Source organism: Balaenoptera acutorostrata, chromosome 12 (assembly GCF_949987535.1).
Source record: "Balaenoptera acutorostrata chromosome 12, mBalAcu1.1, whole genome shotgun sequence".
NCBI classification, from domain to species: domain Eukaryota; kingdom Metazoa; phylum Chordata; class Mammalia; order Artiodactyla; family Balaenopteridae; genus Balaenoptera; species Balaenoptera acutorostrata.
This window is the reverse complement of record NC_080075.1, coordinates 14,606,008-14,621,718: the sequence shown is the minus strand read 5'-3', so window position 1 is coordinate 14,621,718 and position 15,711 is coordinate 14,606,008. Positions and strand designations below refer to the sequence as shown.

At 42.3% G+C, this 15,711-nt stretch overlaps 1 protein-coding gene across 5 annotated transcripts in view; it reads left to right on the top strand.

The window, feature by feature from the left end:
- The window catches only part of KDM3A (lysine demethylase 3A), a 54,781-nt gene extending 41,580 nt beyond the window's left edge, over nucleotides 1–13,201 (top strand). For all 5 annotated transcript variants that reach the window (XM_028164784.2, XM_007175326.3, XM_057558157.1 and 2 more), the window contains 10 exons: nucleotides 381–553; nucleotides 1,302–1,538; nucleotides 2,818–2,989; nucleotides 5,410–5,497; nucleotides 6,488–6,618; nucleotides 9,840–9,959; nucleotides 10,040–10,179; nucleotides 11,530–11,706; nucleotides 11,789–11,923; nucleotides 12,495–13,201. In XM_028164784.2, coding sequence (XP_028020585.1) covers nucleotides 381–553; nucleotides 1,302–1,538; nucleotides 2,818–2,989; nucleotides 5,410–5,497; nucleotides 6,488–6,618; nucleotides 9,840–9,959; nucleotides 10,040–10,179; nucleotides 11,530–11,706; nucleotides 11,789–11,923; nucleotides 12,495–12,575 — 1,454 coding nt within the window. In that variant the 3' untranslated portion in view covers nucleotides 12,576–13,201. The remainder of the gene's footprint in view (nucleotides 1–380; nucleotides 554–1,301; nucleotides 1,539–2,817; nucleotides 2,990–5,409; nucleotides 5,498–6,487; nucleotides 6,619–9,839; nucleotides 9,960–10,039; nucleotides 10,180–11,529; nucleotides 11,707–11,788; nucleotides 11,924–12,494) is intronic.
- Nucleotides 13,202–15,711: the final 2,510 nt, after the last annotated feature.

Genomic DNA, 15,711 nt, shown 5'->3' with positions numbered 1-15,711 from the left:
AAAGGGATATAACTGTTGATATTTGTAAGCAATCTAATTATACATGGGAAAAGTCTTAAGAGAATCTGTGTTTGTAAACATATCTATCAGGGTTGATAGTTACAATGTTAATTTACTAAAATCAATTGTATTTTGTATACCAGGAACAAACAAATAAAAAATGCAGTTTACCATAGTATCACCTTAGATGTTGGATATTTATTTTTTTAATAGCAGTTGGAAATCCATGTCTAAATCAGTAATGTCATTTATCCTCTTAAGTTTTTTTGGTTCTAGTAAATGAAAACCAAGTTCCAAAGTAATTCCGTCAATAGAAGACTAGTAACGGATTTGCCTTTTCAGAATGCTTTTCCATCTGGATGTTTTTGATTTGTTTTTAGAAAAACAACCAACGATGCCAATTTTAAAGAATGAAATCAAATGCCTTCCACCCCTACCCCCCTTGAGCAAATCCAACACAGTCCTCCACACCTTTAACAGCACAATTTTGACACCTGTAAGCAACAACAATTCTGGTTTCCTCCGAAATCTCTTGAATTCCTCTGCAGGAAAGGTACGCATTTGTTTTATTGTTTATTACTCCACCTTGTAAAGATGAATTGGAGTTAGAGTAGAGAGAAACTGAAATAGAAAGTAGAAAGAAGGATGAGTCCCATGCTTTCCTTCGTGGGTACAGAGGCTGTGTCATTGGCACATGGGCTTCACATGGTTAGAATTCTGGGCTGGGTCATTTTCACCTGTTAACACTTTTTCCTGTACCCACTTCTGAGAGTTGTGATGTCAGGTAGAGGAAGAGGACTTACCTTTTTGAGGGTAAGATTCTTTCGTGGCTTAGATTCTGTCCTGGATATGTAATGTATACTCATCCTACCATAATAGGAATGGGTTTTTTTTTTTTTTTTTTTTTTTTTTTTTTTTTTTTTTTTTTTAAAGATTTATTTTTTTATTGATTAATTGATTGATTGATTGATTGCTATGTTGGGTCTTCGTTTCTGTGCTAGGGCCTTCTCTAGTTGTGGCAAGCGGGGGCCACTCCTCATCACGGTGCGCGGGCCTCTCACCATCGCGGCCCCTCCTGTTGCGGAGCACAGCTCCAGACGCGCAGGCTCAGTAATTGTGGCTCACGGGCCCAGCCGCTTTGCGGCATGTGGGATCTTCCCAGACCAGGGCTCGAACCCGCGTCCCCTGCATTAGCAGGCAGACTCCCAACCACTGCGCCACCAGGGAAGCCCAGGAATGGGTTTTTTGATGGTAGGGAATGACATATTTAAGGCTCGTGGTTTTTTTTTTTTCAAATTCAGACAGAAAATGGACTGAAGAATACACCAAAAATCCTTGATGACATCTTTGCCTCTTTGGTGCAAAATAAGACTTGCTCCGATTTATCTAAGCGGCCGCAAGGACTGACCATCAAGCCCAGCATCCTGGGCTTTGACACTCCTCACTACTGGCTGTGTGATAGTCGCCTGCTGTGCCTGCAAGATCCCAACAACAAGAGCAACTGGAATGTGTTTAGGGAGTGCTGGAAGCAAGGGCAGGTAAGCGGGGCCTCTGCTTTCCAACCCACTTCACATCCCCTTCTTGGTGCCTTTGGTAGACTCCTGACGACCCCCCCCCTCCCCTCCCACTTCCTGGATTATAAATGGCATATACTTTATCTCTTTTTATTGTTTACTGTGCATACAATTAGAGCAGAGTGTGGCTATGAGTCTTATTTTTTACCGCAGACATTCCTGAGCTGTATTCTCTGATGAGGTTTTGATTGCTTCCAACCAGTCATCCTTGGATTTTTGATGAGCGCATTCTGGGCTCTTGGTGATTCTTGTGTGATAAACCTCAATAGGAGAAGTGGGAATATGACTAAGGCTGGTGGGGTTTGGGGGATTAGACAAAATAGGATAAAAATCAGGCATCCCTCTTCCATTAATTAGAACCTTGTGCTGAAGACAGTCTTAGGTGGCCCTGAGCCATGTGGTGTCAACGTGGAATTGGTGTGTAGTCTCCCAAGGGAAGGAGCCTGCTTTTTAAAGGGCAGTGATGTTCAGTCTTAAGGTTCGGTTGATAGTTTAGGAGATGCATAGCTTTGTAGACCTGCTCCTCTGCTTTCTTGTTTTGGTTTATGTTTTCCGGATCTTTGTCTTTTCTTCTGGGCCACATGGAGTCCTCACTAAAGGAACACTTTGCTCTTGGACAAGGCCAGGACTTGGGGAATTGTCAAATAGAAAAATGTATGTATTTAACCAAAAAAAAAATTATTTTTTTCAGTCCTGTGTTCTAACAAGATTTGCTCACGATGACAATGACAGACCGAATACAGTCCACCAGCATGTTTTGTTTAGATTAGATAATGTTTTTTAAAAGTTGAACTTGTTGCCAATATTTTAGTCAGGCTCTTTCACGTAAAGATCAGGATTTCGGGCTTGTCTTGGATAACCAAAAGACGTGGCAATCCAGGGCCCTGTTCCTGCCTGGTAACAATAGGCTGCAGGCCAGAGGCAGCATCCTCTTTGGACAGGGCACTCTCGCTGCCTTTGTCTCTGCTTCACATCCCCTGCCTAGCCCTGAGCCTTGGCATTGGTGTTCTGTGAGTAGTGGGATCTGAGTTGGGAGGTGTGATCCTTGCTCTTAGAAGCTCACTAGTGTACTTTGAGGGGTGTGTGTAGCAGGTGACTCAGGGGGCTAAGCTGTCACTTTGGGATCTGAGACTGAGGACCAGCCACAGAGAAACACATCAGCAGCTGTTTGAGGAAGGGCTGCCTCGGGTGAAGGGACGGAGCTGGGGGAGTTCAAACTAAAGTCTTCGCTCTCTCCTCTTAGCCAGTGATGGTGTCCGGAGTGCACCATAAACTGAACACTGAACTTTGGAAACCGGAATCCTTCAGGAAAGAGTTTGGGAATCAGGAAGTTGACCTCGTTAATTGCAGAACCAATGAAATCATCACAGGAGCTACAGTAGGAGACTTCTGGGATGGATTTGAAGACGTTCCGAGTATGTATTACAGACCTTTTAAGGGGGTTGAGGATGTGAAAGGAGGGGCCGCGGGAGGAGCGGCAGCGACAGCATTTTCTATGACTCTGGAGTTTAAAATCAGTGTCTTATCTCCTCTTCCCCTTTCTTTTTGCAAAGTTTATGCTTTTGAACTGAGGCAAGTTCGCTCTGTAGCTCCTTGGAGAGTGAGGTTTTAGTCACCTCCTCTTCAGGTGGCTCCAGGTCTGTCCTGTGACACAAATGTGCCCGAGGGGAGGGGAGCGCAGGGCCGGGGCTTGTGACTCACAGCTGGTGCTTTTATATCGCCTCTTTATTTTTAAAAAATTTTAATTATGTTTAACAAGATAAGTAGAACTGAACGTGCCAGAGAACGTGAATCCGTTTAACGCAGGTTATCCTGGTCACTGCCTGCTTCACCTGGGCAAGGGGCGATGGTGGTGGTAAGGAGGCGTGAGTGTCTGGTGCTGAGCTTGGGCCCTTTCCGTGGACCGGCCAGTCAGTAAGCTGTTTCCGAGAACCGCTTCATCAGCACAGGCACCTGGCCTCATGCTGCCACCCCCACTGGAGGGCTTGGCCAGTTCATTCTTATTGGACTCAATAATTCAACTTTGCTCATTTATCATTCTCATTCTTTTACGACATAGTTTTACCTTGTAATCTCCTGCTTCCTTATTTCCCATTACCCACGTTTACAGGTTATGGCCCATACTTTCAACGAACTTTAGAACAAAGGTATAGCTAACTCTAAGTAGGGCATGATGGGGGTTTCCACACGTAGATGTTAGGATTGAGTTTCAGCCGTAAGATGTTTACGTGGGGATCAACGTCTGTGAAATGGAGGAGGAGGAAGCAGGACTGGGCTGGAGAAGGAGCCGGCTGCGGCGTAGGCTCAGCGGAGCCTCAGCCAGTCTGGCAGGGAGCTCTGGAGCAGGCATCGCCTCTCATTGTCTCAGATTGGGCTGAAGTGGGGAAAGTCGGGGCCTTTATCCCCTCACCTCCCTCGGTCTCCAGGTGCCGGTGCCCCAGAGAGGGCGTGACCTGGCAGGACGGCTCTCTGCAGCTGACGCAGACCCCGAAGCTGTGTCTGGGCAGCAGGTCCTTTGAAAGGGGATCGAGGGGCACACATACTACAGTGTGCTTTCCAGTTAGGCGTGGGTTCAAATCCTGACTCTTGATATGTACTTGCTGTGTACGTGAGCTTGGTAATTGCATTTTTCTGGGGCTCACACTTCCTCGTGCCTGCAAATGGTTAAGGCAGCCCAGAGTCCACCGCAGCCTGCCTCTTGCATACTGATGATTCTGCTGCCCAGACCCCCAGTACCCCACCCACGCTGAGACGCCACTGGTGTCCTGCACATACACTGTACCCGTATTTTCCTGTGTTTCTTGTCTCCTGGAATGTGCACCTGTTCAAACTAGGTTATGGGACTCGGTTGACTATAGGACACTATACAGATGTTAGTCCTCATGAATATAAGGTTTGAAACTCAGTTCCAGTTTCAGTTCTGCTGTTTAATTTCAATAGCTGGACAGCCTCAGGCATCTGTCAGTTTCCTCATCCAAAAGTAGAAATATTAAATAGTGCCAAATCTCGCTGGGATGTCGGATTTAGTTGTAAGGACTAAATGGTTAAAACACTGAGCAGAGACTGGAACACAGCAAGAAGTGAAATAATAGTTACCATTGCTGTTAATCATAATCGTCAACATATTTTTTTCAATTAGAGCTCCTTGGTTCTTGGTTCCTTCACATTACCTGCAGTGGGTAACTGCGCTATTACAAGAAAATAGTTCTGACTAAACCCTGTATGTGTCACCTAGAAGATGGGGAGGCGGGGGAAAGTGGGCCCTATTAGCCCTAGCTGTCCCTGGACAGAACATCAGGTAGCTTCAGTCTCTCTGAGCAAAGTAAGTCATTTCTATTTCATGCTGGCCTCAGAAAACTGGGTTTTCTAAAATCTGTGGCGCTTTGATTGTTAAATTGCTGTTTGTTAGTTGGGGAGCTGCTCAGTTCTTTAGAACACTGTATAGGAGGAGATTGGATCTGTCAAAACACCGCCTGTGTGGAATAGAAAGAAGGGAGTGGCTGAAATCTCAAAGAAGGAGTAGCAGTTGAATAATCATTTAGAAAAGGCAGGGCTGTAACACAAACTAGTTGGTGATCTTCATTTTGCTACCCCTTGCTGCTTCCTGGGTATGAATGGATTTCTTGGCACTGTAGAAATAAAATGATTGGCCATTTGCAGGAGGGGAATATTAAAGAAAAATAATATTTGTATACCAAATGTGTCAGGTTATGAAGATCTTGCAGAGATAAGTTTTATTTGCATTGTTAAGGCTTAAAGTGCTAATTTGCCATCGATTTTGGTCTGTTTCCGAGTTATGAATAGTAGCAATTCAGTAATTCTGGTTCCCTTGCAGACCGCTTGAAAAATGAAAAAGAGCCCATGGTGTTGAAACTTAAGGACTGGCCACCAGGAGAAGATTTTAGAGATATGATGCCCTCCAGGTACGATTATGGGGAGGGGGAGAGATGATCCTGTCCTTGACTTGGTAGGATGAATTTTTTTTGAGGTGTTGAGGTGAAGTTACTGACTTTTAAATCTGGCTCACTAGTGAAAACTCCACGCATTTCCGCTGTAGTGCTCCGCCAGAGAAGAGGCCGACTCAGACGTGCACGCACTGATCTGGAGGCAGGAGTGAGATCAGACATGCTGGGGTTGGGTATAATACAGTGATATCATTGCTTTAGACAAGACAGCGGAATTGCTAGATCCATTTTCCTGAATTGAGCTTGAACCTTGCAGAGAATCCTCAGAACTAATGAATAATATATCCCTTAGTGTCACTTCTTATCATCAGGAATTTGTTTTTCAGATCTTCTGTCTGCAGTATTCTAGATCATTTTGATATATATGTGTGTTGTAGGAGAGAAAGAAGATGTCTTTGTTCATAAGCACTATAATTCTAATCTTAAATATTGTTTTTTTTAAATTTATTTTTATTGAAGTATAGTTGAATTACAGTGTTGTGTTAATTACTGCCGTACAGCAAAGTGACTCAGTTATACATATCTATACACTCTTTTTTTATATTCTTTTCCATTATGGTTTATCACAGGATATTGAATATAGTTCCCTGTGCTATACAGTAGGACCTTGTTGTTTATCCATTCTACATATACCAGTTTGCATTTACTAATCCCAAACTACCACTCCTACCCTTTCCCAACCCCCTCCCCCTTGGCAACCACCAGTCTATTCTCTATGTCCCTGATTCTGTTTCTGTTTTATAGATAGGTTCATTTGTATCATATTTTAGAATCCACATATAAGTGATACCATATGCTAATCTTAAATGTTGTTAATGATAGCTATCTCCATCTTCACGAGCACAGATATTTTTGTTGTTCCTTTTGGTATAGAAGGAACAAATCAAATCCCACGATATATTAGAAACATAAGCTTATTTTGCAAATTTCATGGTTCTCTTGTCCTAGGTTTGATGATCTGATGGCCAACATTCCACTGCCTGAGTACACAAGGAGAGATGGCAAACTGAACTTGGCCTCAAGGCTGCCAAACTACTTTGTTAGGCCAGATCTGGGTCCCAAGATGTATAATGCTTATGGTAAGGAAGAAATGGCTCACTTGAAAAAATTATTACAGAAGTAAGGCAAGTCAGAATGTTTGGAACATTGATTTTTGGGGAGGGAGAGATGGAAAACGTCTATAATCCCAACCCTTAACACAGCAGTAGTCTTCATTTTTGCATATTTCCTTTCATTCCTTGGTCATGTGTATGTATATTTCCATTTCATAGTTGCAGTCGTAGGGCATAGGCCATTTAAAAAGTTTCTCCTACACCTAATATTATACAGTAAAATCTTTACATGTTGCTTAATGGTTTTTAGTGTGATCGTTTTTAACGGTTGCATGGTACATAATTGAATGAATGTAATTTTATTAATTGTTTTAATGTTGCCGGACGTTTAGGTCAGTCTGCTAGCATTCCAGCTGTTTCAGCAACTGCTACTCTTAAATTCAGTGTTCTGTGTTGGTGGGTAGTAGTTAGTTACTTAAGTTAGTACTGAAAACACCCTTAGAATTGTATTTCTCCGATTTATTTCCTTCCTCCCATAATGATCCCAGCTCCAGTCTCTCAGACTTGAGGGTGGCAAGCCAGAGTCTTTGGCATCTTTGCCATGTTCTCCAGATGCTGTTGGGAGAGGGAGGAGCTTGGACCTCAGCCCCTGACTTCTTCTGTTCCGGTGGAGTTGGCCCAGGGAACCACCTGGAGTGAGGTCAGGGAACATTCCAAGAGGGGAGTTTACCTTGGGAAGTTCCCACAGTCTAGATGCCCAGGATGTTCCCTTCCCCTGAGCCCTTCAAAGAAGCTGGATGGCTGGGACTTCGGGGCATATTCTGTTCACAGTGAAGATTTGCAATGAATTTACGTAAATGGAAGCATTTTTCTACTAAAGCAAATGGTGTAATGTTGCATAGTGATTATCCATGCCTTATAGAAATTATGCAGCTTTATAGGGTAGAAGTGGTTATCTGAGAAGTTTTCAAAATAAATAGTCTGCTTGGTTTAAATGGCTTGACAGCAGCTCTTTTCCTCCCAGATACCAATAGATAGAGGGCAGTGTTACTCTCTACTAGCTTTTCCTATCAAAATTGTTCCCGTTCAGAGTAAGCAGTTAGGGGTTGAAAATAAAGAAAACGTGTTCATTTTCAAACCCCTCACACCTTATCTATCACAAACGTCGTTAAAGAGCAGTCGTTTTTCAGAGGTTGGGTGGCTGAGCTGTGACTCCTGCACAGACAGCGTGGGGCGAAGGGCTCTTTGCAAAGACCACGCAGTCACCCTCCCTCCAGCTCCAGCTCCAGCTCCAGCTCCAGCTTTACACGTGGGGACCAGGACTTCAGGACGATAGAGGGGACGGTGACCTGGTCAGGATATCCAAGGGGCATCTAGTGGCAGGTCCGGGAGGAGGACTTAAGTCTCCTAATTTCTAGGCTTGACCCAGCCTCCAACCCCAGTACTCTGTCACCCAGCAGCCCCTACTGTGTCAGCTTGTGTTCTTTTCATAAAAGTCCATGGTGTGTTTTGTTTCAGGATTTTCTATTTTCTGGGAATCCTTTCCCTGGGACCGTTGTTTTTGGTTCCATCTGAGTTCAGGCTCTCTCAGTTTAGAGACTGGTTTCATCAGTGTGCAGTCACCTGTAGCTGGGATTGGCTGGACTTTGGGCTGATGGCTGGGTAGGTGTCGTTTCCTTCCTCTTTTGCGGAACACTTTTTACTCAGTTTGGCAACGGCCAGACGAGCAAGCAGCTTCTGATGAGGCTCTGAGACTTGCTCACCTTTCCTCACTCCTCCAGCTCCATCTCCTTCCTTCTGCCCCCAGTGTTAACCAACATCCTGAAGTTTGTGTTTATCATTTCCTTACATTTATAGTTTTACCATATATGGTTGTGTTCCTGCAGAATATCCTTTAGTATTTAACCTGCTTTTGAGCTTTATATAAGTGGAATCAGACTTCTGGATATTCCTCCGTGCTGTCGTGGATAACTGTTCATTTCATTCATTTGCCTTCTATCTTGTTAGTTGCTTTTTTCTCTTCTCAGATTTTACTTGTTCATTTTTTTACTATAGAAAAATTTCCAAATGCACTGAAAACGTGAGAGTCCAGGACAGTGACTTCCCCTGTACTCATCCCCCAGTTACAACAGCTCTCAGGTTCTTTTCCATAATTGTTTCCTTATTTCCTCCCTTTATATTTTTCCTTTACTATTTTAAAGGAAATCTCATATATCCTATGATTTTTGTCCAATATCTGTTGCTTTACATCCTCCTAGGGCTGATATTTCAGCAAACTGGAAAGAAAGGACAGTGCAGCTGAGCCCTAGGGCCATGGTCCGCGGTTGAAATGATAGGTCCCCTCTCCTGTGTATAGCTGCTCCTAAAACACAGGCCCCTGCAAGCTAGAGAGAAGTTCCTTGGCCTCCGAACAAGACAGGGCTGCTTCAGGGCCTGACAGGTTAGAAAACAGCCTCGGCTTGCCCACCCCGAGCTATGCTTGGCTCTGCTGCCCATTCAAGAAGCAGTGACCGCATGTCAGGATGTGCGTCCAAGGTAACCGCAGGGCTTGATGAGCCTCAGGGTGAATGCTGAACAAATGCGCCTTCTCCTGGGGTAAGAGGTTAGAGTCTCGGGTTATGAGCACCAGCGTGGACCTCGTGCTCAGGCTCACCTCTTTCACAGTTGAGGGATCCAGGGAACATGTGGGCAGCGTTCCTTCTTGCACTGAGTCCATAGTCGTTTGAGGTCCCAGCTTTACGTGTTTCTGAGGGGGTTTCTGTTAGACTCACGTCTTACCCCAGAGTCCTTCTAGTCTGTGCCAACCAAAGCTTGAGCTCACCCGCTTGAGCAAACATCCTTTTGGCAAATCCCAGCCTCAGTCGTCCACTGTACCGTTCCCGAGTCCTGCTTTCTAGTTTTGGCTTTCTTCTTTTCTTGCCAGCATACTGACTCATTAAAAAGATATTTTAAAAAATAATTTCATCAAGGATTTTTAGTTGTTCTCAGCAGGAGGAAACCTATTTTGCCTCTCACCAGAAACAAGTGCTAGTATTAGGAGTTGGTTTTTTATTCTTACAAATAAATATTTAATAACTTTTTTCCCCAAAGTTGAAAGGATAAAATAACTTAATATTAAATATTGTTCCATTACTTTTACATGATTAGAAAGGTAGCTTTTAAGTTTTGTGACCACGTATTCCAGGGAGTGGGAAAGACTGAGGGAGTTTTTGCTGTTTCAGTAAATTTAAGGCATTTTCTGTTTGCAGGATTAATTACTCCAGAAGATAGGAAATATGGAACAACAAATCTTCACTTAGATGTATCTGATGCAGCTAATGTCATGGTCTATGTGGGAATTCCCAAAGGACAGTGTGACCAAGAAGAAGGTAGGGTGCTGAGCATAAAAGTGGGGCTTATTCTCTGAGCTGGGACGTTGTGGTCTGATGTTTGCTTCCTCTTGCTCCAGAAGTCCTTAAAACCATCCAAGATGGAGATTCTGATGAACTCACGATAAAGCGATTTATTGAAGGAAAAGAGAAGCCAGGAGCCCTCTGGCACATATATGCTGCTAAGGACACAGAGAAGATACGAGAATTTCTTAAAAAGGTGTGCTCCTTACCCTATGGCATGTGAAGAGAGATATGCAGAATAGCAGTATTATACTACATGTCAAGACCTGACTGGGTTACTGGAGAATAATCACAGCTTCAAAAGTTAGATCTGTGCATCTCAGATTGGATAGGCTGAAGCTGGTTGCTAAGGAACAACGATTTCTAGATGATTAGGCTCACACCTCTGAAAAGAGGGAAACTTATCTTTTTTCTTATGTCTGTGTGTTACGTCATAGTGCATCTGGAGGTTTTTGTGTGCTACCTTCAAGGTAGTTCCTCTGTTCATCACGTAGTACCTATTTGTTTTTATTGCCTTAAAAATCTAAGCACTTCAGAAGTCCATGTGTCATTTCTTTGCTCTTGATAGCTGTGTTGCAAGTGAGTTACTAAGGTCCCTGTTGGTTTTATCCACCCTTATTTAGTAGTAGGTCAGGAAGACTTCACACCCTACTGTGGCCATTAGCTTATGTGGGAAAGGGATACAGGGACTTTGAAGATTCCAGGTTTCCAGTAGTTAGCACGTTGTTCAGCAGGGGTTCTGTGTGGAAGTTCTAGGCAACTGGAAAGATGGGCATATTCAGTTTTTAACCTATTCGCCACTGAGGCTGCTAGTTGCAGCCCAGATATTTGTGGCTGGGATTCTTCAGGTGTTCATGGGGAGTGGATATGAACGCTCCTAGCAGGTGTTCATGGGGAGTGGATATGAACGCTCCTAGCAGGTGTTCATGGGGAGTGGATATGAACGCTCCTAGCAGGTGTTCATGGGGAGTGGTGCTGCCTGGTGCCGGGTTAGACCCTTAGCCAGCATTTGCTTCAATCAGGATGTTTCGAGCTAAGGATAATTTGACTCTTCCAGAAAACCTGCTGGTCACCATATTGTTCCTTTGATAGTGTCACCCTGAGTCTTTGCTGCCAGATACTGGGTCTAGAATAAACAAGTTTAACCTGCAGCCAACTTTGGGACTGTTTCATAACTCAAATTGTTAAGTGAATACAGATTTTTAAGAACTGCAGTGTAGCAAGTCTATTTCTAAGGAGCTTAAGTCTACTTACATTCAAAAGCCTAGGCCAAAATACTGTCCTAACACAGTGTTTACAGAAATATGCAGACTGCCAGTCACGGTTTATAGGAAATGACAGAAGGGAACCCACATTTTCTTTCAGTCTCCTCTTGGTTCACTCAGTTAATGTCTTTGAGTGCTGTTTTGTCTTTCTGCCAACAGGGACACATGTTACAGAAGGCCTGACATTTACTGGCTGACTGCCCACACTGCCCAGGGGGCAAAATGCCCTCATGGGGACCCAGCATGTTACTCAGTTTCATAATACTTGGAATGTATTCTAGGTATCAGAAGAGCAAGGTCAAGAAAACCCCGCAGACCACGACCCCATTCATGATCAGAGCTGGTATTTAGACCGATCGCTAAGAAAGCGTCTTCATCAAGAGTATGGAGTTCAAGGCTGGGCTATCGTGCAGTTTCTTGGAGATGTGGTATTTATCCCAGCAGGAGCTCCACATCAGGCAAGAACCATTACTTTATTCTTTATTCTCCTTACACTACAAACTTTGGCATGTGTGACTGATGTGGCTTGTTGTTTTCCAGGTTCATAACTTATATAGCTGTATCAAAGTGGCTGAAGATTTTGTTTCTCCAGAACATGTTAAACACTGCTTCTGGCTTACTCAGGAATTCCGCTATCTGTCACAGACTCATACAAATCATGAAGATAAATTACAGGTAAAAATGGCTGTGATTCCTGGCATTCTCTGACTCTGGCTTCATAGCCCATTACTGACCTTATAAAAATAATCAGCAAACTTGGCCATACCACACTTGGTACAGTGAGCTGATGAACTGGCTTTATGTCTAGTTCTGCTGCCTACTTAGGCAAAGGAGGAATAAACATGGAGGAAATCTCATTTTGGTTTAGAGGCTTTCAGTAGTGAATCATCTAACATATGATTCCATGTTTGGAAAACTAGGGAAATAGATAAACTGAAAAATAGAGCTGTACCTTGGGGCTTGCTTGTGTCTGCACTCACTGGGGGCAGGGCCACGTAGGATCAAAGCCTCTGGAAGGGGGAAAATGAGCGTTTAAGTTCCTCAAAGGAGGCATGGGTTTAAAATGTGTATAAAATAACAGCCTAAAGGAGCCCAGGGGCCTTTCAAGTATTATTAACATTTCATATTGAATTTTGAGTTTTGAATTTCAAGAGCATGGTATAAAATTGGTAGGGGGAAGGTTTATTCTTACTGACAGATTTTAGATTTCATGGTAAGCTGACCACATCTTCTCTCGTTTTTTCAGGTGAAGAATGTTATCTACCATGCAGTGAAAGACGCGGTTGCTATGCTGAAAGCCAGTGAATCCAGTTCTGGCAAACCCTGAGGGTCCCAGAGGCGCCTTACCCCGCACATTGGAAGTGAAGTACTGGCAGCTGTTCAAACTCTTCAGGCAGGAATCCTGTGGACTTTGAGACTCATGTTACCTCATCTTCTTTTTTAAACTGTACCCACCTGGTAAGGGTACTCTGTCTAATGTATATTTCTAGTGTTTACAGACACTAAATGTGTATATGTAGTAACTATTTACAGAACATGCATCCTTAAACTGTGACTTCTCACCTAGTGCAGAGCTTCTACCCAGTTGTAAAAACAGAACCCCTTATCAGCTCTGGAACAAGACCTGCAGTTATTCCCCAGCTGTGTGGTTGGACAGCTTAGTCAAATGGGTTATAGCTCTTAGGAATCACCGCGCAGTTTATTTGGGTTGTGTTTTGTTGTGTCTGAGTACCCTCTCCCCGACCCCTTAGGGTTCAGAAGGGCAGTGGAGGAAGCGACCGCCGACATTTGGACGTTGTATTGCCTTAGGACTGGCATTATATAGCAGAGGTCAACTACTGCACCATTCTTGGGGTTAACCATCTTTAGTTAAACGGAGTTTTAATTTAAATGAAGCTTTGCTAATTTTAAGTGTTAAGCATTTTGCATTAAAGTATTCATATAATGTTCTGACTCAGTTTATTGGCATCATTCTCTGGTTGCAGAGTCAACACGCACTTCATCAGTGTTACAGGTGTAAGAGTTTGCACCAGGAACTCATCTTAAAAGCACAGAAATTTGATGCTGTAGTGATTTCTGAGTGGTTATTACAATGCTAACATGGAAACAGGTTTCTCCCCAGCCAAGTTGAAACTCCTGTCACACTTCTGTAAAGAAACACCACTGATTAACTACCTTTAGAAGTGACAATTAACCAAAAAACCAAATAGTGATGGGTTAAATGCTTTTCAAAAGGTAAGAGATCAAAATTCTTTGTCTCTCTTCTGACCCTTTATAGTTTAAGAGTTTACAAAGGAAAATGAAATTATTAGAAGTTTTAGAACAGTAGTATTTAAAATAATCATCTCTATGAAGGAATAAAATAAAGAAGCCACTTTTCTATAGCTCGTTGATTCTCCTGGACAGCTGTAGCTGTACTAAAAGGAATTAAATTGAAATCAAGTAGCGTAGACAAGGCCTAGAGCCTGGATTTTTACCTGTGAGCTCAGAGTAGGGGATCAAAGACCCCCGCCTAATGTCAGCCCACTTCAAACCAAAATCTTTAATGGATGAACTTTCAAAAACAAAGTTTTCTGAAAATAAGTAGAAATATCTACCTATCTTAGTGGGAAACGTCTTCCCTGGGAATTTCTTACCAGAAGCTTCTTTATACATATACAGTTTTGGATCTAGAATTGGCACTGTTGATTAGAAATCTCCAATAGGCAAAAGAAGAGGAAAACTTGGATTCTCTATAGAGGAAATCACCTTCAAGCCAGGCCTCAAAGGAGTCCCACAGATGATAGTTCCAAGGACTGTTATTCACAATCAAATGCATTGTATCCACAAATATGAAAATTGAAAGCTACCATGAGCAAGAGTCAGTGCAAACCTGAAACTGCCGTATTTATCAAACTTGCAAAGTTTGTAGGTTCTGGAATGATCCAGCACTTATTTCATATTCTGAAATGTTTAGTATGTTTGTTTGAAGAAATGAGAGTATAGGAATATGATGAAAGAATGAGATTGCCAGACATGACCAGATTTGGAAAGAAGCTGAATAGAACTTTTACAGAAATGAGACATGATGGTTAAAATTAGAAATTCAGCACATGAGTTAAGTGGCAGAAAAAAGTTCTTTTACAAACTGAAAGATTGGTAAAAATAACACAAGACAGCATTGAGTAACAGGAAACTGTAAAGAAGTGTTAACTTATAAGGTGGACACAGAAAAGTATAGGTTTGACCATCAGTGACAGAGAAGAGACTGGTGAGGGAGGGTGACATTCTGAGACTGAAATTTTTCCAATACTGACATGTCAGATTGAAGAAGCCTAACTAAATCAAGCAAGATAAATAAAATATCCACACCTGTGGGTAGTAAGTAACAGTAATAAGTTAAAAGAATACCCAAAACAAATAGGTTCTTAAAAGTACCCACAATGGGGAAAAACATGATCTTCAAAGAGGTGACAGACTTAACAGCTGACTTCTTAACAACAACAGGGGGAGTCAAGAAAGTAGATGCCACTCTTACTGTGCCAGAGAACATGCCTGAAAATAAGTCTAGACACAGCAAAATTATTTTCCCTGTTCTTACTGACATTTTCAGATAAAAGCCAGAGTTTCTCTTCAGGCCCTTGCTGAAGGAACTTTTAAGAATATCCTTAGGATTAAAAAAAAAAGAAAAAAAAAAGAATATCCTTAGGAAAAAAAAGTAACCCACATCATGATGCAAGAAAAAACGTTGTACAAGGGAAACTGTAAATTCATGGATAATCTTAAGCAACAGTGGAACAATATTTTTAGAAGTCTGGATAAAGTTCCTCTAAAAGTTAAACATAGAATTAATGCATGATCCAGCAATTCCACTTCTATGTTTATACTCAAAAGAGTTGAAAGCAAGGATTCAAGCAGGTACTTGTAGACTCATGTTCATAGCAGCATTACTCACAAGAGCCAAGAAGTGGAAACAACCCAATAGATGAACAGATAAACAATGTGGCAAATCTATACAGTGGAATATTTTCCAGTCTTAAAAAGGAAAGAAATTCTGACACAGGCTACAACATGGATGAGTCTTGAAAATACACTAAGTGAAATACGGCAGACACACAAAAGGACAGATATTGTATGATTCCACTTATATGAGGGACAGTCATGTTCCTAGAGTAGAGACAGGAAGTAGAATGATGATGGTTACTGGGGCTGAGAGGAAGGGGGACTGGAAGTTACTGTTTAACGGTTACAGACTTTCTGTTTGGGATGATGAAAAAATTCTGGAGATAGATGGTGGTGATGGTTGTACAACATTGTAAATATCCTTACTGCCACTGAATTGTACACTTAAAAATGATTAAAATGGTCAATTTTGTGTTATGTATATCTTAACCAAAATAAAAATTAACTCCAAGTAGGAAAAGCTTTTGGAGTTGAATGAGAAAATGAACATTCTTATTTTTTTAACTGATTAAAAAGGTAGG